The 23291-nt window shown below is 36.7% G+C and overlaps 1 protein-coding gene across 8 annotated transcripts in view; it reads left to right on the top strand.

Moving 5' to 3' along the window:
• Positions 1-23291, top strand: part of TRPC3 (transient receptor potential cation channel subfamily C member 3) — a 71538-nt gene that overhangs the window by 38998 nt on the left and 9249 nt on the right. For 3 of the 8 annotated variants that reach the window (XM_027597702.1, XM_027597707.1, XM_027597703.1), the window contains 6 exons: positions 1922-2155; positions 4233-4497; positions 7301-7496; positions 9650-9859; positions 11157-11204; positions 12937-13020. In XM_027597702.1, coding sequence (XP_027453503.1) covers positions 1922-2155; positions 4233-4497; positions 7301-7496; positions 9650-9859; positions 11157-11204; positions 12937-13020 — 1037 coding nt within the window. The remainder of the gene's footprint in view (positions 1-1921; positions 2156-4232; positions 4498-7300; positions 7497-9649; positions 9860-11156; positions 11205-12936; positions 13021-23291) is intronic. The other 5 variants (XM_027597704.1, XM_035726017.1, XM_027597705.1 and 2 more) reach the window with 3 other exon arrangements.

Below are 23291 nucleotides of genomic sequence, written 5' to 3'. Positions count from 1 at the left end.
TACTGAAAGGTATCCCTTAACACTAAATAACAATTTTTATGAGTAATAAGAGCCTAGTTATAAATATACCACATTTCTAACTTTAATTATTGAGAAATGTAAATTTAAAAAAATGTGACTCACCATGATGATCAAATATTTAATTGAAATACTTGTGAAATAAACCAGTAGCCATTAACTGATGATTAAAGAACATTTTTTGTTTTCATTTCAGAGGTTTTTTTACGAGAGTTTCCATTTTCAAAATGCTAGTTACTTCACCTTACAATAGTCCATTTTTTTGCTTTTTTAAATTTTTATTAGCAAAGTGTAGTTGACATGCAATGTTATATTAGTTTCAGGTGTACAACATCGTGATTTGACAAGTCCATATATTACTCAGAGCTCCCCACAATAAGTGTAGTCTCCATGCAGTGTTATTACAATATTATTGACTATATTCCCTGTGCTGTACTTTTTAGCTCCATGACTTATTTATTTTATTAACTAGAAGTTTGTATACCTCTTAATGTCCTTTTTCTCCTACCCGCCTTCCCCCCCCTCACTGACCTCCCCTCTGGCAGCCACCACTTTGTTCTCTGTATTGAAGAGTCTGTTGTTGTTCATTTGTTTTGATTTTTAGATTCTACATGGAGGTGAAATCATATGGTATTTCTTTCTCTGACTTCTTTCACTTACTCTGTACCCTCTTAAGTCCATCCATGTTGTCACAAATCTAAGATCTCACTTGTTTTTATGGCTGAGTAATATTCCAGTGCGTGTCTTGTGTGTGCGCGCGTGTGTGTATGTGTGCGCGCGCGCATGTGTGTATGTGTGCATGTGTGTGCGTATGTGTGTGCGTATGTGTATGCGTGTGTGTGTGTGCATGTGTGTGTGTATGCACATACGTGTGTGTATATATCTATATATATATCTCACATCTTTATCCATCCATCAACCGATGGATGCTTAGGTTGCTTTCATATCTTGGCTCACAAGAGCCCATTTTGAATAGCTATGTTAAAGCTAAAAACTTGAAGCCATGAGAGGGAAAAAAATGGAGGTAGGAACTCGTTTATCTATCCATCACTAATTCAGAGTCACTTTATTCTAGTCTCTCTGTTTTACCCAGAGTGTTTTTGGTATCGTCTCAATTCCTAAATTAATAGGTTGGTTATTCCCCTCATTCACTCCTGTGGACTCAACTTACATCAAATAATTATTTTATAAATTGTATTTTGAGCTATGCCATTTTTTAAAATTCCACAATATCTTCTCCTTACATGGTCAGGACAAGTTGTTAAATTGGAACATTTGGCCCCCTTCTCCGAGAATGGCATCTTCTGCTTTCCATTTCTTCACAATGTCCTAGGGCCCCTGCTTAAGGTTTCCTTCTTTTTCCAGTGATATTCCTCACCTCCCTGGCATGAAACTAGAAAGAGGAGAGAAGATAGGGGAGTGATGTAAGTGTTCCTGTGTGATTAGGAAACGGATCTTGTTAAGAGTCTATAATAAGTTTCTCATTTAGGGGTTCAGTTCACCAATAATTACTATGGTGTGATAACCATTGGGATCCACAAAGATGAACTTTCTCCTCTCCCCCCAAAAGTCTCATAGGGCAAAATCATTTGACTTAAAGAGTCTTCTTTGCTTCTTTTCCTTCCCTCTTTCCTGCCCACCCCTCTGCATAAGTAGCACCATTGCTGGTTCCAAATGTAGAACTATGTTTCTCCAAATTCTAATTCTGACTTAGCTGAAGATTTTTCCTCCACTTAACTCTGCCCAGGGCCTCAGGGAGCTGAACAAGAGCTGGTGCTTGGTGGTGCCTAGTATGATGTGCCTTATCTATGGAGCCTTTTCTAGATGGGGACTGATGGGGGACAAAGTAACAGCTTCTCAGTCTAAGCTGTAAGAGGTAATCTGTACCTTCTGTGTGTGACAGGAATGATGTGGTCTGAGTGTAAGGAGCTCTGGCTGGAAGGACCTAGGGAGTATATTTTGCAGTTGTGGAATGTGCTGGACTTTGGGATGCTCTCCATCTTCATTGCTGCTTTCACGGCCAGATTCCTAGCTTTCCTTCAGGCGACAAAAGCACAACAGTATGTGGACAGTTATGTCCAAGAAAGTGACCTCAGTGAAGTTACACTTCCACCAGAGATCCAGTATTTCACTTACGGTAAGTTATTAACTATAGGCTCCTCATATGAAAGGTCCGCAGAAAAGGTACTGAAATCACATTTTGGAAGGAAGTGTCCATATGTTTAATATGAGATGTGTGTTGAATGTATATGAATAGAGGAGAGAGCATGAGATTTGGAACTATACAAAACTGGATTCCTGTTGAGGCTATGACTCTCCCTTGCTGTGTGTGACTTTGTTCAAGTTAATTTCCTTCTCTGTGTCTCAGTTTTCAAATGTATATAAAGAAGATGTTGCAAGGTAGAAGAAAATTATCTTTAAGCCTAACAATATAATTACTCTCATATATTGTGAAGGTATGAAACTGTCTTAATTAGGGGAAAAAATACCTTGATAAACTGATTGAAGTGGAAGATGAATCCCTGAGAGTGTGGTTCAGAGGAGATAAACTGACCATTGACCACCTGCTGTACAGGTGAAGTGAACAAAAACTCAGCAGAGGCAGGAACTAGGAGCCAAAGTGACATGACAATGTAAGCTTTGGAGAACAGGCAGAAATACTGGGGTGAATGTCCTGCCCCTCAACATGAGGTGGAAGGGAATTCATGCCTAACTTCTCTGTATCATGAAGAGCAGGGAGACCCCAGCTGATAACCAGTGTGCAAGGATATTGACTCCTTCCTGGCCCAGCACAAACCAGTGGTAAGCAATGTGAGCCTCCCCTCCCTTGAGGCCAGATTGGGGAGGTGCGATTAGCAGATTTTCATGTAGTTGTACAATCTTAAATCTTGAAAGGACTTTAGAAATTTATTACCTACCCCTTATTTTACTGATAAGGAAACTCAGGCACAGAGTTCAAATGTTTTCTGATTGTGAAGAGTAATTGTTTATAAATGTAATTAAGGCTTACATTGTGATAACTACAAGTGGCATGTTAACATTGAAGAAGACCGGGCGCTTGCTCAAAAATATAAAATGCACATTTCACACATTGTGAACTTTAAACACATTATCTCCTATTATCAGCAAGCAAAGCTTTTTATATGCCAAGGACTCCAGATCAAATGAGTAAATGATTACCATTTATAATTAAAGAATTAGCTTAAATTATATTTTTGTATAATATCTATCCTGACTATTTCAGTAACCTATTTATTTAAATTTATTAATGTGTATCTAATGATTGTCATCTGGAGAGAAATTTCTGAGTTCAGGATTTACTTATTGTGTGTATGATTTTGATCAACTATTTAGCCTTTTTAAGTCTTGGTTTCTGCATCTCTAAGGAGCGGATAATAATAACATTAAATCCATAGAGTTATAGGAACACTCAATAAATGTTAACTTCTGTTGTTGCAAATGTCTACAACGTATCCATTCTTCTGGGAGTGATTCAGTTTGCACAAAATTAGCCACATAGTATTTCATTGACCTTCCAGGGAAATGAGTATCCAGTAGTCTGCTGTGAACTTACTAAGCCATTTTGAAAGGGGTGGGTCCTCATTTAGAATCCATATCCCAAATTTTTGCACCTCTGTAGCATTTTACATTTTCCAGGAACAAGTCATATTGCTCAGATATCACACCGACAGCACCAGTGTGATTCAGTTGACATTCTTACTTCTCATAATATGACATTTTACTTGCACAAACTGTTAGATGAACTAATTTCCCTATGAAATATGAAAAAGAAGTTTTGTGCCAACTGAGCCTATGTGATGACAACAGTTGGTCAATAAATCTAGTAATGAGGGGATAAATTAGTGAAGTCTGTTGTTTTGTCATTCTGGACACAGTCTGTCTCTGATGAAGGGTTTTAACCTCTTTCTTTATCTTTTGTACTTGATTCTGTTTCTACTCAATTTGAAGCAGGCTTAGTATCTTTATAATAGTGTTTCCTCCATTAAAAGATTCCATGTGAGTGTGGAATTCATGTGTTTCTGGTTTAACATGAAAAACAGTGCCTGGACAGTTAATTAAATCTAGAGTAGTTTCAACCAAGATAAAAACCACCTACCTAAAAAATAGATATTATTTAAGGTATTTATTTTGCATGGCTAACAATGACTAGGAAGTTCCATTTCTAATCTCTCTCTCTCTCTCTCTTTTTCTAGCCAGAGATAAATGGCTCCCTTCTGACCCTCAGATCATATCTGAAGGCCTCTATGCTATAGCTGTTGTCCTCAGCTTCTCTCGGATTGCGTATATTCTTCCTGCAAATGAGAGCTTTGGCCCCTTGCAGATCTCTCTTGGAAGGACTGTGAAGGACATTTTCAAGTTCATGGTCCTCTTTATTATGGTCTTTCTTGCCTTTATGATTGGCATGTTCATACTGTATTCTTACTACCTTGGAGCTAAAGTAAATGCTGCTTTTACCACGTAAGTAAAACATCTTATGAAAAAGGTACGATGAAGAGAATTTCTAACAAATCTAGAGGAAGCAAACACACAAAAAATTCAGAAATCCTAATAAAGATGTTTTTAAGGGGAAAAAAATCCGTTGAAAACAATGCTTATGTGTGATTACATTGCTCCAAATGGTCATTTCTTTGAGCTTAGTAAGTATTCGACCATGAAACAGAGTCAGAATTTGAAAAATCCTGGACAAAACTGACTATTTTGAGAGAATTGGGCAGCAAATTTTTAATACTGGGTGTCCCTTACATTATGTATGACATTAAACTTAGTTTCATCATTTTGTAGCCATTACTATTCAAAAAAGAAGCATTGTCTTTTATTTTAATGTATCATTAATCAGTATAGGAGGTGAGTAAGAAGAAATTAGAGCTCAATGTTGTACGGCTCACTGTAACACTAAAACCACTTCCTTCCTGTGGCCACACTGGTTTCTGTGCTGGGGACTCACCTTGCCTGGGAAGTCTTCCTTGTTTAAACTTCCTTAGTCATTGTCCCTTGAAGTTCCCTCAGCACGGACACATCCAGTTGTGAGATCCTCTCACTCATTGGTGTCTAGTGGTCAAGATGTGGGCCCTCCTTTTTACTGTAGTCATTCCAGGTAGGGAGATCATAAGCCCTCCCTGCCTCACTTCGTATCCTGTCGTGCCACGACTGGAAAGAGTCTAGACCTTTGGTAAGTTCCCTGCAGACTAAAATAGAATATTAAGCCCTTTCAGGCATCTAAATTGTTTTGAAATGATTTTTTCCAAAGACTTATATAGAGCAAGTCTTAGGGCTAAAAGAGAACTGAAACTCCCTTTATTGTAATGAAAAAAAAATCTGTTTGAACCCACTTGGGGAGGGACAGAGAGATCCTACACACAACACCACCCCTTTGAACTCTGTGAGAACTCATCTTATACAACACATTGTGTTCACTGTTTTGTGTGAAGATGTGGCAACTTGATATGGTGAAAAGAATATAGGCTGGAAAATCAGGCAGATCTGGATGTGGATGCAGTCTCTGCTGGTTTCTGGTTGTGGTTTTGGTCCAGTTACTCAGCAGTCCTCAGTGTTAGTTTCCTTCTTTTTAAAATAAACACAATGAGGTTGGAGTCAGGTTGTTGTGAGGACTATATAAGGTCATTGATAGAAAGCCTCTTGCACACAGTAAGCGCTCAGGAACTGTCTGTGTCCTCCCCTTTTCCATTGTTTGCCTCTTCCCATACATACAGATTCTCAGGAATCTGTATTCTTGAAGTTAGAGGTGAGAAGGTCTGCAAAAGAACAAGACAAAGGAGTCAGAGAATTTGGGGTTACTGTTACATTAATGGCGAGGAATGAAGAGATTATAGTTTTTCTTAGTCTCCTGCTACCATCTATGCTATAACATCACACAATGAAATGTTTTGTGATAGAGAGTAACTGCATAGAAGTAGGAACCTTTCTGTTAAAACTTATACCCTCAGGGTCTAGCACACTTTCTAGAACATAATAGTTGTTCCATCAATATTTGCTGAATGATGGAATGAATAAACCAACTAGTACTAAAACCTGTAAATCTATAGAATCGTTATTTAGAATCTGTTACAAAAATTTTTTTTTAAAAAAAGCACTGTTACCGTAACTGTTTCTTTGGAAAAAGGACTGACTTTTGAACCTTCTGTGTAATGGAATTCTACATGTGTAATTGTTTAATTTAAGGATTATTTTTGTGATTCACAAAGCAGTGGGTGCAACTTGGTTATATGCCCAAACCAGGCAAATTCAGTTGGCAAAGTTCATTGAGGGGATAAAAGTAGGTAAATAATCTGGTAAGGGCCTAAGTGTTCATCTCTATGATGGAAGACTCAGGGAGTAAGTTATATAAATTAAAGGAAAAGACCAGGAATCTTTCAATCTGTTGCCTCCTTTTCATTTCCAGTTAAGTACAACTTTTAGGTAGGGAATATATTCTTGTGGCAAAAAATTCACAGAGTGGCGTCTACAGTGAAAAGCGTCTGTCCCCTTCTTCACCACTGACCCCAGTCTCTTATTTCTCCTTAGTTCACAGAGGCAATGGTTTCTTTTGGATACCTTCAGAGATAATTTATACATAAACAAGATTATAAGTATTTGTAAACCCCTCTTTTTTAGTCAAATGATAGACTATTTCACTCTTGCTATGTCTTATTTTTTTACCTAATAGATCTCAGATATCATTTTATATAAACACATGTAGATGGATCTGTCTCATTGTCCCAGTGGCCACATGCCATCCATCATATAGATGTCGGAATTATTTACCCACCCCCCCTATTGATGGGTATTTAGGTGGTTTTCATTCTTCCCTGCTGCCACAGTACAGAGAATGTGTTTGTACATACTTTTTTTTGAAGTGAGTATATAATTTTTATCCTGGCCTTGTTCTACTCCAGAAAACCTGATTTAAATGTCTAAACCACGAATAAAATCAACCCCCAAATTTCCATCCTCCTAGGGGAAAGGAATGGGTATCATGGCATGACGTTCAGCTTTCCTCTGCTGAGTTGAGAGAATTTTCACTTGATAACTTCCAGAAAAGCTGGGCATTGGCACTATTTAATCACAAACTCCTGAAAACCTGAGAGAATGATTTCTATTAAATACTATGATAAAATAATTATACTCTTGGGGCTTATTATGATGATATTTAATGATGGCATTTTACTTCTGTACAGAATTCAGACCCTAACTTGTTTCTCTTTTGACTTTTTCATACTGAAAACTGTCAATTTATTTACTGTGTGCCTTATTCTTTCAACAGTGTAGAAGAAAGTTTCAAGACTTTGTTTTGGTCGATATTTGGGTTATCTGAAGTCACTTCCGTTGTGCTCAAATACGATCACAAATTCATAGAGAATATTGGATACGTTCTTTATGGAATATACAATGTAACTATGGTGGTCGTTTTACTCAACATGTTAATTGCTATGATTAATAGCTCATATCAAGAAATTGAGGTAAACCTGCTTTCTATCCGTGGTGTCTATTCTTGCCATCTCACTCTAACAGTACATCACATCTGTTTCTGTGCCCTATGGTGGATTTCCAGCTCATCTAAATAGAGAGGATTATACCCAAGCAGAGTCAGGACATTTCCCTACATTTTCTTCCTGGGTAGATAGGCCCCCAGCCTCCAGTGTCTTCTAGGAGCACAGCAGGGGCCCCCCTGAATTTACCATCACTCTGCCTTCTCAGTACATTTCAAGTTTTGAAATTTGGGGGCCCAGAAGTATTGGCTATAGGGAAATTATTCTCTCCTAGGTTAGCCAGCCAAGCACCGGAAAAATCCCAGTAGAGGAATTACTAGATGTATGGCAAACACTGGCGATGTTCTGTATCCAGTCAGAATTTTTAGTATTGTTGAAGTTATCCTACTTCTTGTTTTGGACTGGGCTTGGTTTGATACCTTCCTTCATCATCATATGTGTGCTTTCCCTTGTCCTCCAGGTTAGTGTTCAGTATCTCTTTAGTGCTTTGCTGTTTGTTAAATGCACCGAGTCTGTGTGTGTTTTAGGAACACACAAAAAGGTTTCTCAAAGCAGAAGTTAGGTCCCCCAGAAATGAAAACTGTGGGATCCTGAATACCTGTTTGAGTGTGGTAATAGCAGTTCTGGGCAGTGTGAGATAAGCAAGCCAACTTCTCCCACCTTTGGACCCCCCTCCTCTTCATTTCTTCTCTCCATCACCATGGGCCAGGACTGAGAATCAAAGTGTTGCAGGATTTTTTTCTCCTTCATTGGTGCCCACGGTTCTTGGTCACGCTGCTTGCAAGAATGAAGAGGTGGACCAGACGGAGTGGTGGGAAACAAAGCAAAAGTTTATTGAGTGATAGCAAAGTGGTAGTATGAAGCTCCCAAGGTGGGAGGGGATCCAAGAAGGTTGCCACCAGAGTTTCTAAGTCTAGGGGTTTTTATGGGCTTGTTGACAGGCTGTTTTAACCTGATTAACCCTCCCTGTGCCTATCGTCCAATCAGGTTTTTGTCACTGATCACATGGGAAGGGGTGGAGTACTCCTTCCAGGGGTGTAAAATCCTTTTAAGCATAGTTTCCTCTTAGGGTGGGGGCCCCTTGTCCCTGCATGCCTGCCTTCCAACTATCCTTCATCAAAAGGACATATAAGACAGGAGTAGGTCACTGAGGGCCTCATGTGACATTTGAGGATAGATGGCAGACACATAACCTCCAAAGTTCAATTCAACTGAGTGCTGTCTTTTTCCTTTTGCTCTGAAGTAGTTATAGTCTATCTACAGCCTGCCTTGGATGGGTCTAGATGAGGAGGGAGGGCAGGTAAGGAGTGGGGAAGTACGGTCGAATATGTGGAATTACCTTTTCATCCTTCCTTGACCTTGAATTTTTCTAGCATTTTTGCTTTGTTTTTGGCTGGGGAGCAGGACATTCTGGTTAAATTTTCAGTGGGTAGAGACAGAGGCATATGGAAGAGAAAAATAAAAACATTCTTAGCGGTACTAAGAATATATGTAGGCCAATAGAGGTTATATGCAGATAAATGTACGCAAGTCACTTACCTATTTCAAAAGGATAATTTAGGTTCATTGTATGATCCTACCGGAATATTTGGTTTTTAAAATCGAAGTAGGGGATTGAGGTTCTTGTCTCATGGAGTTGAAGAATGAATCTCGTGGACAAAGGAGAGTGAATAAAGCGATAGAGTTTTATTAAGCAAGGCTACAGAAAAAGCTCTCAGGAGTGAGGGGGGTCCCTGACAGGGTTGCCACTGAGGGCTTTTAGGGTTGGTCTTTTATTGAAGGCTAACTAGGGAACTTAAATCCTTTTAACGTCTCTACTGATAGCACCACTGAGTAAGGATTAGTGACAACACCTTTAATGGCTTACTTCCTTTTTAGGGACCAGTAATTCTTTATTCATCACAGGTAGCTGTTGTTAACAAGATTCTACCTCTGACACCTGGGGCAGGGTGGTCTGGTTTGTTCCCTTCTCTCTGGTGTCCTTACACCTCTGCACTTTTGGAATTTCTGTGCGCCTAATCCCGTAGCGCCCCGCCACCACACACACCTATCTCTCCCTACCTAGCCCCGCCTGTCCCTTACTCAAAATGAGTCGTTATTTCTTTTCTGTTTTTGTGACACAGGATGACAGTGATGTAGAATGGAAGTTTGCCCGTTCAAAACTTTGGTTATCTTATTTTGATGATGGAAAAACATTACCTCCACCCTTCAGTCTAGTTCCTAGTCCGAAGTCATTTGTTTATTTCGTCATGTGGATCATTAACTTCTCTAAATGCAGGAGGAGCCGGCTACAGAAGGATATAGAAATGGGAATGGGTAACTCCAAGTCCAGGGTAGGTATCCAAAATTCACCAAGACCTGAAGATGAATGTTCTGTCTTTCTCCTTGTCTTTGATGTTTGTTCAGTAATTTTTATGTGTGAACTTAGAAGATGTTGAAAGTTACTGTCCATTCCATAGTCTTTCACAGACTAATACTTGGTATCTTCACAGTGTTTCAAGAAGTCGCTTAGTCTGTACCTTGCTTCTGGTCAGAATTTCATGGAAAGTACCAGATTAAAAACAAAAACATCTTTTTTAACTTGTTAAAAGTAAACAGAAATGTTATTGTGAGAAAATACTCTGGGTTTTGTGTGTGTGTGTGTGTTCCATGCTTCTCAGCTGTTATTCTGATATTAAATAGTTTTAACCTCACATTTTTCTCTTGGCTATATGTATAGTTTACCACCATCATATTCTTCTTATTTGTAGAAACTCTTGATTGGGCTAAGTAATCTTTTTTTTTTTTACTATCATAAAATTAACACAGACCTAAGAGCATCCTCAAATATTAATCATAAGTACCATTTTTATATGTAATCAAGAATGGTTTGTCCCAGAGTTGTCCCATTTAAGTCATACTTGGGTTTTAGGTTGAGTCATACTCTGATTTTAACAAAGATGAGTTTTATGATAGTACTTTATAATAATGAACTTAATTTTCAGAGATAGAATTGGTAGAGGAGGCAGAGGATATGAGGAGGACCTCAGATACCAGGGAGCAAGACATAGAGGAGCAAATGTGTGGAGTTAAAATAGCATTTTTGCCTAAGTTGTGAAAATGGCCTCTAGTTGTAATACCCCGGAAGCCCACCAGGTGGCAGTGTTACCTCCATAAAGTACAGGCCTGTTGAGCAGAGGTAGGTACTTGTTCTCAGTTGAAGCTAGGGAAAAAAGACTGGATTTCTGCAATTTAATTTCTCACTTTAAAAAATAGATGTGCATTTCTAAGATTTGTAATACCCCGGCATCTTATTCTTTAAGGCTTTTAAGCCTTTTTAAATTTTACCTGGATGTGGGCTCTTAAGGCACTGATTGGGCTATCTCATCCCATGATTTCAAATAGTAGCTCATATGTACACAGTGAGAAGCAGTACAACGTAAGGAAGACAGCCTCTGCGTTAGACCTGGATTTGAATTTTGGCACTTCTGGCTTCCTAGCAAGTAACGTGGATAAGTCATTTCATCGTTCTGAGCCTTAGTTGTCTCCTCTGAAAGAGAGGAAATCTTGTAGGGTTCATGTGAGGATGATTTGAGAGAGATGTACACAGTTCCAGCCTCAACAAATATCAGTGCCCTTCCTCATTCACAGTTTACAAAGTGCTTTGCTGTACATTTGAACCTCATGCAACACTGTGAGGTAGGTATTATTATTATTCCCATTTTATAAATAAGACCACTGAAGCCATTAAAGTAGCTACACAGGTCAGGGAGCTAGCCAGTTGTGGGGTAGGTGTGGAATCCAAGTTTTCCAGCATCAGATGTCTAGCTCTTTCTGCTGCACACGACTGCCTTATACTCAGCACCTTGCAGGGCTGCTGATCTCTTAAAGGGGCCAGGCTTTAACTGCCATCCTGGGCAATTCCTGCCACGACTGAAATTGACTTTGTTTTGAAGGCGCTTTGTTTCTCTGGGGATTTATTAACTGAGCCTTTATTATTTAAAACCAGAAGCTTCTCAAGTATGGGAACCCACAGCTCTTGCTCTTCACAACTTAAAGTTTTCTTTCTGTAGACAACTGATTTCCCTGACTTCACTTCTGAGAGTGTAAATTAGTCAGGTCGAGAGAGAGCACATTCCGGTGGCTTGTGGCTGCCTGGGCCTCTGTAAAGGAAATGCAACTGGTGCAAAGGAATGTGAGGGGATCAGATGTGCTTCATTTGAGGTGTCCTCTCCTGCCTGTATTGCACCATTGGCGGAAAGAATAGCTTTTTTTTTTCAGAGAAGTTGCTGGAAGTAGAAAAAAAGTTGGGTGCTGATCTCTCAAGAGGCCATGAGCCTTGGCTTCCCAGTCTCTCCAGATCCAGTTTAAAACCATCACTTTGATTTTATTTTTTAAATTGTGCATGGAGATGTTTAAATCTCTTTAATATTATTAATACTATGAATATTAATAGATACTCTCTGTGTACTGACTTGAGTAAAAATTTGGAGAAATTATATGTCTCTGTTTTTCTTTTTTAGAAGAGAGGAAGTCGCCTCAAGAAATCTTTTGCACTAACCAGTAGTAAAACTAACCTCAGGCAGGCAACAGTCAGATACTGACCTCCAGTGGCAAAGGGGAGAATTAATTTTATTAGCCAAGGTTTTCTCTTGGCCTGATGGTGCCACTTCCTTCCTCTTAGCATCCCAGTCATTCCTGAGTTATGACGCAGGGAAGTCAGGTGGTGGGTGAATACACATTTTGGCCTGGGGGCCCTGCCTTTGAATCATACCTAATCGGTAGCAGCTTGCTCAAGAGTAAGAGGCGGTCCCTGCTCACATGCATAAAGAGTAGCCAGTAGCAGTGTGCTCTTCTTACTTTCTCTTTCTCCCCACTCTGAAGTTAAACCCTTAAAAGAGAGTGAGAAGAGAAAAGAAACCCAAAATTCTTTAAGCTTATTCTATTCAAAGTTGTGAATCTGAATCAGTATAAGGCCATGATACCTAGGAAGACACGTCATTCTGGCTCATATTTTAGTGTTATAAATTATCGAATGATCCATTCGAACTTGTAGTGTGTTTCTGTTCAAGTGTAGGAGACGAATATAGGCTCAGGAGGAGAGAGTTGCTTCTAGGCATCTTTGCCTTCTAGATGGCATGAGTACATTTTGATAAAACATCCAAGTCCCCAGGGACAATTATGTTTAGTATGAGCCAGATTTTAAAATAGGTTTTCAGTTCTATTGCAGTTCACCTTGTGAACATCTTGACAAGTGTGAGCATGTTGCTCATGTTAATTTTTACTGTTGGAAATATATTAAATCACTTATGAAATTCAACTTCCACAAAATGTTCCTTGGAAATGTTATCAAGGAGAATATAGTAGATTATATTTTTGGTTTCCCAATGAATGTATTCTAATTTACTAGGTTAATTGTATTTTTTCCTAGTTAAACCTCTTCACTCAGTCTAACTCAAGAGTTTTTGAATCACACAGTTTTAACAGCATTCTCAACCAGCCAACACGTTATCAGGTAAGCATTCAGTAGATGTATCTCTTTATCTGTATGTAATTCCGTGTGTGTGTGTGTGTGTGTGTGTGTAGTGAGTAGAATTATGTTCTGATGTATTACAAGGATAGAACAGTAGAGAGAGAAAAATAGTATAGTAGTTGGACAGGACTTTAGAAATCAGAGTCCAAGTCCTCCTTTTTTTGGTTGAGGAAAAAGAGTTCTTTGTGATATTAAAAGCCAGAGTTTCCAAAGAACACCTTCAAATACCTTGAGCTGGAAAAGCAGTGAAAGATATGAAATATTAGGAAAATAATGCTCTCATAGTATGGAAACCTGATACATTTCTCTAGGTAATCCATTTTTCCAATGGATTCTTAGGCTATATTGTTTCATCAGTACTACTTTAGAGTATGTTTTGCATTTTGATATTAGAATTGATGTTTGAACGCTAAATTCCAACTCAGAAGAAGTTGTAGCTTTTTACTTTCCACCTGGTCGATCATTTTGACTGTAGACTTCTGATGTGTCCAAGACCACAAGAATGAGGATCCAGGAATTTATAATGGATGGTGATGTCAATTAATGGGTACAGTTTTGTACAGTTTTCTTGGAAGCAGCAAATTCTGCAAAATTGCTTGGCACACTTGATTGTCAAAGCCTTTTTAGTGGTTACATTATATCCCATTATATGGTTATATTTAATATGTCAGTGTTCTATCAGCAGAGATAGAGGATATGGCCAATATTTAGCTATTACAAGCAACACAGCAGTAAGTAACCTTGTATATATGACATTTGAAACGTGCAAATCTATGAAATTGTCTGGTATCTAGGCATTTTAATTTTTTAGTTGTTACCAACCTGATTTTGATTGAGCTTGTGCCAGTTGATATTCTTACAATAAATGTATGAGAGAGCCCATTTCCTCCTTAATGTACCAACAGTGTGTTACCAAAAGCTTTTTATCTTTGCCAAATAGATGGGTGAATATGGTATCACAGTGTAGTTTTATTTTGCATTATTTGTAATAAATGAACTTGACCATCTTTTATTTAGTGTTCCATATGTTTGAGATCCTATGTATTTACTTTTCTTGATGGGCTTTTTGTTATAAGTTAAGAAGAATTCTTTTAAGAATTCTTTTAAGAAAATCAGCCCTTTGTGATATGAATTGAAAATTTTTTTTCTGTTTGTTGTGTGTCTGTTTAATAATTTTCCACCAACTTTCTGATTTTTGTATAAACTCCACAAAATTTTTATGGTTTTGATTTTGTATTCTGTTTAGAAAGGTCTTCCCCCACATAAGAATACTTAAGAAATATTTTACACACATTTTCTTGGTTTCACACTTTATATGAAAATCTTTGACCCATGTAGAATATATTTTGATGCAAAGTGGGGGTGGGGATCCAAATTTATTTTTTTCTAGATGATTATATAGCTGGATATGTTTAATAATTATCTTTTTATTGATTTGAAATATCACTTTTATCACTTACTAAATTTCTTTATCTCCTTAGATTTATTTTTAGGCTTTCCATATGCAATAGAACCACATTAATTATTATAGTTCAGAACAAGAGTCAAGCAAAATATATGGACACAGACCTACATATACACATGTCCTCACTTTAAGACTTATTTTACATAATATCCTGGTTATTCTTTCTTGTTTATATTTCTATTTGAGCTTTAGAGTCAGCTTGTGTAGTTTGCAAAATATTTTGTTGATATTTTTATTGTGGCTGTATTAACGTAAGTAAAATTGACTTCTTTATAATGTTCTGTCTTCTTTTTCAAGAACATGGCATACCTTTCCATTTATTCAGATCTTCATTTGTGTACTCAGGATCATTATAAAGTAGTCCTCCTATTGTTTATATTAATTAGGATTAAGTTTGCTGCAAACCACACAAAACCACCAAATACCACCCACTAAGTAGTTAAAAAAAAGCATAAAATTTATGTTTAAAAAAAAAACAAAAATTTATTTCTCTCACCTATTCAAGAAGTCAAGAAGTGGTCATTCCAGGGCTGGCATGGTACCTACCAATGTCAGGGACCAAGGCCCTTCTATCATATAATTCTGTCATGACTGGCTTTCAGTCTAATGTGCTCTCTGGTCCAAGAAAGCTACTGGAGCTCTGGCACTTATGTATGCATTCCAAAAGACATTTAGAAGGTGATAGGTAAGAAAGATAAGCCTCCTTCTTGTAAGGAACTTCTGTAAAGTTTCACGACTTACCTGCAATGGAGGCTGGGAAATAAATTCGTAATTCCTAGTGGCTATTTGCCAAGCTAAAAAACCCGTGAAGAGAATTGGCAGTCACTCCTGAAATGGATTATATTACTTGTCTTGGTGCTTATCTTTATGTCTTTACACACACTTCTATCTCTGTTACTTGATTTATAAGTTGCGAGTTTTATCTTTTCATCCTCCAGCTCTAAAATATGAGAAAATCAATGTGTTTATCTTCCATCATTTCCCCCCTTCTCTCAGCTTTTGTTGGTTAAATCATTAGAATTTGTGGGGGAGGAGGAAAAAAAACCACCTTTTCTCTATACATTAGGTTCTGTAGCTAGGGCCTGTGAATTAAACTGACAAAAGACAGATTAATGGGAGAAAAAAAAACAGTTTATTTGCACACGCAAAGTGTATACACGCAGGAGAACTCAGTGATGAGTAACTCAAGGGGGTAGTTAGAATTTGGAGCTTATATACCATCTTATCAAAGAGTAGTAAATTTGGGGAGAAGTGACAAGACAAAGGAAAAGAGGTTTGCATTCCCAGGAGTAGTAAATTGCGGGAGGGTAATATATGAGAAAACCAACAGAAGATTAGGGTTAGTTTATTAAGGTTTAATTGTGCAGATGCATCTCAGTGCCAGTTCTCTGTCTCCAGTGATGATGGTTGTTTTAATTCCTCCTGATATGGGACAGGAGAGAGGGAACACCTTCATAAAGGGAAGTTTATGTCTTGCTTTTAGGCAGGTAGGAGAAGGGTCGTGAGCTCTTTCTGTGTTTTCTCCTTCTTAATCGACTTCAGCTCAAAGTAATCCTCATGCCAAAGTACTATAAATATCGGGGTGGTATGTTCTGATCCCTTTCACTACCTGGTCAGGATTATAACCCACATTTGTTTTCATTCTAGTTCCACAGAGTCAAAACTCACCACTGATAATTTGTCATAATTTTTCTTTGTAGGTTAAAGTTTGTCTTCCTTTAGTTTCTTCAAAAAGAGCTTATGGGAACTATGTTCCCTCAGTTATTTCACATTCTAAACTATTTTCTGTATATTTATATTGACTTGCTATACAATTCTTTGATTTGACTTTGCTTTCTTGATGTATTTGTAAATATCACTCCACTGCTTCTAGAATGAAATGCTGATGTGAAAAAGTTTGAGGCTGGATTGTTTTTCTTATACTGTTGACCTGAGATTTTGAACGAATTCCCAAATTTTCTGTTTATTTTTTAAATCCAATAACTTGCTGTTGTTTATTCTGTAGGTGAATCTGCATGAATTTTTTCTGGACAAAGTACGTCTCTTAAATCCATACATTCAAGTCTTCATTTATTTCTGAATAATTTCCTTAAATTATACCTTGAAATATTTTTTCTGTTCTTTATTTGGGCTATCTTCTTTAAAGATACCAGTTAGATGCCTGCTGAATCTTCTTTGCTTGTCTCTATAGCTACCATTTTTACTCTTATCCATTTGAATTTTTCATCCATTTCTCCTTTTTGGCTCCTTTTTTCTCATACTGTATCTTTTTTTTTTCTTTTTGGTCTGTCTTCGTATGTGCTACTTCAAGTTTACCTTTCATTTCTGTGATGATTTTATTTTCTTCTTCCTCCTCTTCTTGAGATCTTCAAGTTTATATATCCTTTCCTTTTTTTGGTTCACCTTATTTTCCTTGCCCTCTTTGTGCTCTTATTTTAAAGACAGGATTGGCTCATTTTTTTTTTTTAATGTATCTGAATGATGGCATCATGTATTTTCATTCTTTCTTTAACATTTTTCTGGTGATTATTCTCTATTTGCTATTTGTTTTATCCTTTTTTTCTTAGACTATCTTAAAATAGACTTTGTGTAGATTCCTTACTGATTATTACTCAGTTTTAAATGAAGTGAGTTCTTGAACCAGCTGCTTTCAGGAGGTTGGAGTGTTGGAGAATTCCAGATCCTCATTCTCAGCTAATAGAATTTTCCTTTAGGCACAGAATTGTATATGTTCACTTTTTCTTCATGTTTCCCTATCAGAAAATAGCACTACAGGACTAGTCAGACACTCCCTCTCAACCTCACTGACTACTTCTAGCAAATATGGCTTTCCTTGATAATTTCTCCTTTACTCTTCTATTCTAAGCTTCTCAAGATTTTGTATCAAAAAGTCAAGGGAAGTTCTCAGCCATGAATGTCCACCCTTGGCATTTCCTCACCCCCCGACTTGATCTTTTCATATAACCTTTCTAAAAAAGGTATGGATCCCTTTAAGTTTCATCAAAGGAGTTTGTGTTTCTGTTTCTTATTCTCCTTGTTGCTTTTGAATGATTTAGAAGTGAGAGAAATTCCCAAGTTTATCATCAAATTCAAACTTCTTGTGTTCTGAAAATTGTTATGCTTCTATAAACTCTGAGAAAAAAAGTTTTGATCAGCTATCAAACCTCACATGCCAATCAAACTTCGTATAAATACCTTGATTATATTTAGATAAAGTTTTTTTACTATGAACTCCACAAGTGGTAACAATTGGTTTAGTTGTTATGGATTTTTGTTTCCTGTAGTGTGATTATAATATATGACTTACCTTAAAGAAATCCTAGATCCTAATCTGCTAAATGGGGATTACTTTCTTCAAAGTGGTAACCTTTAGGGATACACTAATTCTAATGGTGCTACCACAGCTCCTAACATTTTTTGAATATCTCTAAAGAATTACTTTTATAATTAGCTTATGAGACACAAAAATTGCTTTAGTCTCATTACTAAACTCAGATATTCACTTTTCAACCAGACTCAATGCCATAGGACTTTACATTTTTTTTTCAAAAATCGTCACATCCATCTTCAAAAAAACACATGGCTGTCACCGGTTGGTTTTACCACCCTATGTATTTTAGATCTAAATGAGTATTTCTTCACCAATTACTTCAAAAGCAGAGAGATTCAAATGCGCCTCAAAGTACAACAGAGGAAGAGTTTCAAAAATACTTTGGTCAATGGCAGTATTATTTATATTAACATTATTAATAATATGCTGAGATCATTTTTATTTTGTGTGTAAAGATTTTTTTTTTACAGAACTAGGGATAATTTTTCTGAAAAATATAAGGACTTGAAGGGATAGCCTTGATTGAATTCTGCTCATGAACACCTGTGTTAGTTCAAGTTAAAGGTACATAGATATACTAAGGTGACCTTAAGAAATGGGAAGTTTTTCTAAGACTCCACAGAGGTAAGGCTGTAAGTTCTTGGGTCCTATTCTCTCTGGTGTCTCCTGTAGCAGATCTGCTTTAACCAACTTCTTTGGCTTGGGGACACGTTTGGCCCAGGTAGTGTCAGGCTGCCTTTGACCCACATGGTGGTCCCTGGTCCAGTCCATGAAGGCTACCATAGGTGGCTTGGTGTTACTGGAAAGCACATGGCAGCTTTTCTCTAAAGGAGGCAATATGAGACACTCACATTAAGCTTCATTTACAATGAGCTTGAGGGTACATTCAAGACTCCCACTACTAAGAATCATCCTTCGTTATAAGGATATAAAGATACAGTCCATGCCTTCAGTGATCTCTCCCTGGAGTGGAAGTGCGGGGTTGAGATGGGAAGGAAAGGAAGGGAAGAAAAATGTAGATGAACATTCACACAACCCTGTGGTGTGGCTATGTGGTATAGGTGAAACATAAATAAGATGGTATAGTATGGGAACCCAGGGAAACCCAGAGGAGGGGAATATTTGAAAACTGATCCAGTAGAAGAAGCGATTTTCTTCTCTGTTTCTCTAAAGAACAGAGCTTGGACCAGTGGTTAGAAGGTACAATGAAGCAGATTTGGTGCCATACAAAAGAATTGTTTTTAAACTGCTTCAGTTGTCTAAAAATAGATTAAATCAGCTGTCTGGAAAGAGTAATAGGCTCTGAACCACAGATGTTTATTCAGAGGCTGGGCAATGGTGATGGGTCAAAGTGAGTGGTATGAAAATATGAAAAACATATGACTTCCAAGGTCCCTTCCCTCTCTAAAATTCTACTCTTTACTTCTGGGTTCTTTATGTTTGTTTAAATCAGTCTTACCTTATAGTAATACTTTAAAGGTTGCTAATATCCATATTATGGAACTACTGATAACAGTCAAATTTGCCTTCTCTGTAGGATTAAATGAAAAAAGTGAATGTAAAAGTACCAGATAGAGTGCTTCACGATTGTTAGTTGAATTTGAATCAGTGAAAAATAAGCGAGAAGAGAGGCTTTGATGCCTTTTGGGAATGAAGAGCATATCCATATATCCAACCACCCACATTTCATTCCTTTTCCCAGTCTTAATGGAGAATTGAGAAAGGAGCTCAGATTTGTTTGCAAAAGATAATGTTTAAGGTAACTACTATCTAGGCTTTCCATACCCTGGATAGAGAAAATCCATAGTCTACTCTACAAAAGTCACAATGTCTACCTTAAAGAGTGATTCACAGGATCATACCAAGAAATTTGGATAATTCCTGGAGGTGTGTGGACTATGGAAATTACTCTAGAGACTTCTTTTTTTTATTATTATGTTATGTTAATCACCATACATTACATCATTAGTTTTTGATGTAGTGTTCCATGATTCATTGTTTGCGTATAACACCCAGTGCTCCATGCAGAACGTGCCCTCTTTAATACCCATCACCAGGCTAACCCATCCCCCACCCCCCTCCCCTCTGGAACCCTCAGTTTGTTTCTCAGAGTCCATAGTTGCTCATGGTTCCTCTCCCCCTCCGATTCCCCCCCCCTTCATTTTCCCCTTTCTGCTATCTTCTTTTTTTTTTTTTTAACATATAATGTATTATTTGTTTCAGAGGTACGGGTCTGTGATTCAACAGTCTTACACAGTTCACAGCGCTCACCATAGCACATACCCTCCCCAATGTCTATAGACTTCTATTCCATTAGTTTTCTATTCCATTAGTTAGTAACTTGACCAAGAAGGGAAAATGATGAATCTGTTATTGGTCAATTTAGTTTTTGGTACTGGCTTTGATTAAGGAATCAGTTGAAAATTTAGAGATAATATTTATAATGGTAATTTTGTGTGTCACATATGTTTTATGATCCTTGCCCATATAACCATCACTATTAAGATTGGTTAATCAAGATTTGCTTTACGGAAGCATACTTGATAATGAGATCATAATAGTTATGTTAATTGAGCACCTACTGTGTAATTTACCTATATTATCTCTTTTACAATGTAGATTATAACATTTCCATTATACAGATTAAGTTGCCAAGGTTCCACAACTTGTAAATAATGGAGTCACAACTCAAATCCAGGCAATTTGCTCTTGCAGCCCACTTTTTTAACTGCTTACACAATACTGCCTCAGGTTCACCAGGCAAGCTACCTAACAGACTGGAAATGGCTAAGTTTCACCCCTTCTCTGAGTTGCACATAATTTTGGAATTCACATGAATTATCTTTCCAACATGAACTGAGGGGTAGACAATTGCCAGGTAGTGTCATGTGTGGGGAAACTGATTTCAATCCAACATTAGGTGTCTTCATGCCTTGTAGAGAAGCTCAAATTTAGTACAGTGGTAGATATAAAAAATATTTAAGCTGTAACTTTTAAGATGAAATTTTTTTAAAAAACAGAATTTTTGTGGGATACATGGAAAACCTAAGACACCCAATTTTGAAGGGAAAAAATTTAAGCCTATAACCATAATTTTCCGTATAGATTAAAGATGAATGTATCTACCTGTTTTCCCTTCAGTGAGGGAATTTAATCTGAATGATTCTGTACAGGTGTTTCTAGGGATCCTGTACTCTACTTGAATTTTTAAAATATTTTATTTTCCTATCATCTTCCTTTCTGGCAGTAAATATAACTTTTCATAGGCTTTTTCTAAGCATAGTTTTGGATAATGTTAAATATTTTAGAGAGTATCATACTAGAGCATGTGGGTAGCAATATCTTAGCCTTCAAATTTTATCTTTATAAATAATACTAGCAAGAATGAACCTCTTCTAAGCAAAATTCTGCTTTTACATGCATTTGATGATTTAATCTGTACAACCTCTGAGTTTTTATTGCCCCATTTTTTTTATATGGGGAAATAGAAGCTTAGAGAGTTAAAACACCTTGGGTTCACTCAGCTAATAAATAAAGACCTGTTCAAATTCAGAGATTTTTTTTTTACTCCAAACTCCTTCTGCCTCCTTTTAATTTTTAAGCAGTTTTATTTTTTGTAGAGATAGGATTTCTAAATAACACATTTCTGAATGGTTCCAAACAAGACCCTTTTATAAGCTCTGAATTGCTCTCAGTTTAGGTATTAGCTAAAGTTTTTACAGCTTTGTTTGTAAAAGTGAAAAATGTTTGTTTATTATAATTGAGGGGCTGTTGCTGCTGGAGATGGAATGAATGCACAGGCTGGGGAGGCACATCAATTTGTTAGGCAGCATTAAAAACCTACTCAGAAGAACATTTTAATAGTTTTTATTTTATTTTGTTTTAATTATAAACTCTTTCAAACACAGAAGGGTACCATAAATATACTGTTAGACATTTGTGCCACTACCATCTTGATTGAATAAATGTCAACATTTTCCCATATTCATTTTGGACCTTTTTTGGTAAGGATTTTCTGATACAACTAAATGCCCCTACCCTATCACATTAGCCTTCATCCCTCCCCAGTGATCTTCACGATCTTGAAGTTCGAGTGTGTTCTTCCCATGCGTGCTTCTATATATTTATTACTTATATAAGTACATTCATACTTTTATGTACTAGTTTTATGTGTTTTTAAAATATACATAAATGAATAATATACTACATATTCTGCTTTTTACACTTATCTTTATGCTTTTTGAGAATTACCTATATTGATACATGTATATCTTGTTTTTCATTCTCACTGGTATAATATAATATTCCATTGTATGAATAAACCATTTTTGTTTATTCATTCCTCTATTGATGAATATTTAGCTTATTTTCTTTCTTTGACTATTATAAATAATGCTATAATGAGCATCTTAGTAAATGTCTACTCTTGCATATTTGTGTTTTTCTGGATGACATACCTGGGAGAAGTTATATCAGTTAATATAAACTGAGCAACATGGTACAAGAGTTTCTCACTGTTCTCAGAAGCACTTGGTATTAACAGATTTTAAAAATTTTGCCTACTAAAAAACACCTGCCCTGTACATCTTCAAAAATGTTGGTATCATGAAAGACAAAGGCCAGGGAACCATTCCAGATTAAGGAAGACTGAAGATAAATAACATCTGAAAGCAATATTGTTCTTCAATTAGAAAAAAGAGACTGAATATGGACCATGTATTACACAGTCCTTGACTCATGTAACTTTTTCTAAGGTTTGATCATTGTGGCATGGTTATATAAGAGAATATTCTTGTTCTTTGGAAATATAGAAGTTATTACAGATAAAAGGATATGATGTTTGAAATTTATTTTCAAATGCCTTAGCAATATAATAATAATACACAGAGAGAAAGCAGTGTAGCAACTTTCTAACATTGGTGAATCTAGGTGAAGAGTATATGTGAATTCATTTTACTTTCAACTCTTCTGTAGATTTGAATTCTCAGAAGGAAAAATGTTTGCTAAACTCATAGGTGTAAATGTATTCATTATTTTAATTTACTCTTCTCTGATTACTAGTGAGATTGAACATCTTTTCATATGTTGATCGTTTAGATTTCCTTTTTTTTGTGAATTTAAATTCCTTTTCCTAATTCTAATTGGCTCTTTGTCTTTTCCTTCTTGACTTCTCAAGATTCTGTAATAGTCTTTATCCCGATTCTTTGTTGATGTATTTTGCAAACCACTTCTCTTAATTTTTGGTTTGTCTTTTAACTTTGGGTAATGGGTTCATTAAGGAGTCTCAGCTTATGAGTGTATAAAATGACTTTGTTTTCAGTATTTTTCCACTAACTGTCCTATTTTGGATTCTTCTTTTCCATTGGATGGAGGATCCCTTTACACATCTTGTCAAGACTCTGTAACTTTCCAGTGACTTGGTTATTAAAAAGTCTCATTTTTGTAATTAAAGAGACA

The sequence above is a fragment of the Zalophus californianus genome, chromosome 2, assembly GCF_009762305.2.
Source record: "Zalophus californianus isolate mZalCal1 chromosome 2, mZalCal1.pri.v2, whole genome shotgun sequence".
Taxonomy (NCBI): domain Eukaryota; kingdom Metazoa; phylum Chordata; class Mammalia; order Carnivora; family Otariidae; genus Zalophus; species Zalophus californianus.
This window is presented reverse-complemented; position numbering and strand designations above follow the sequence as displayed.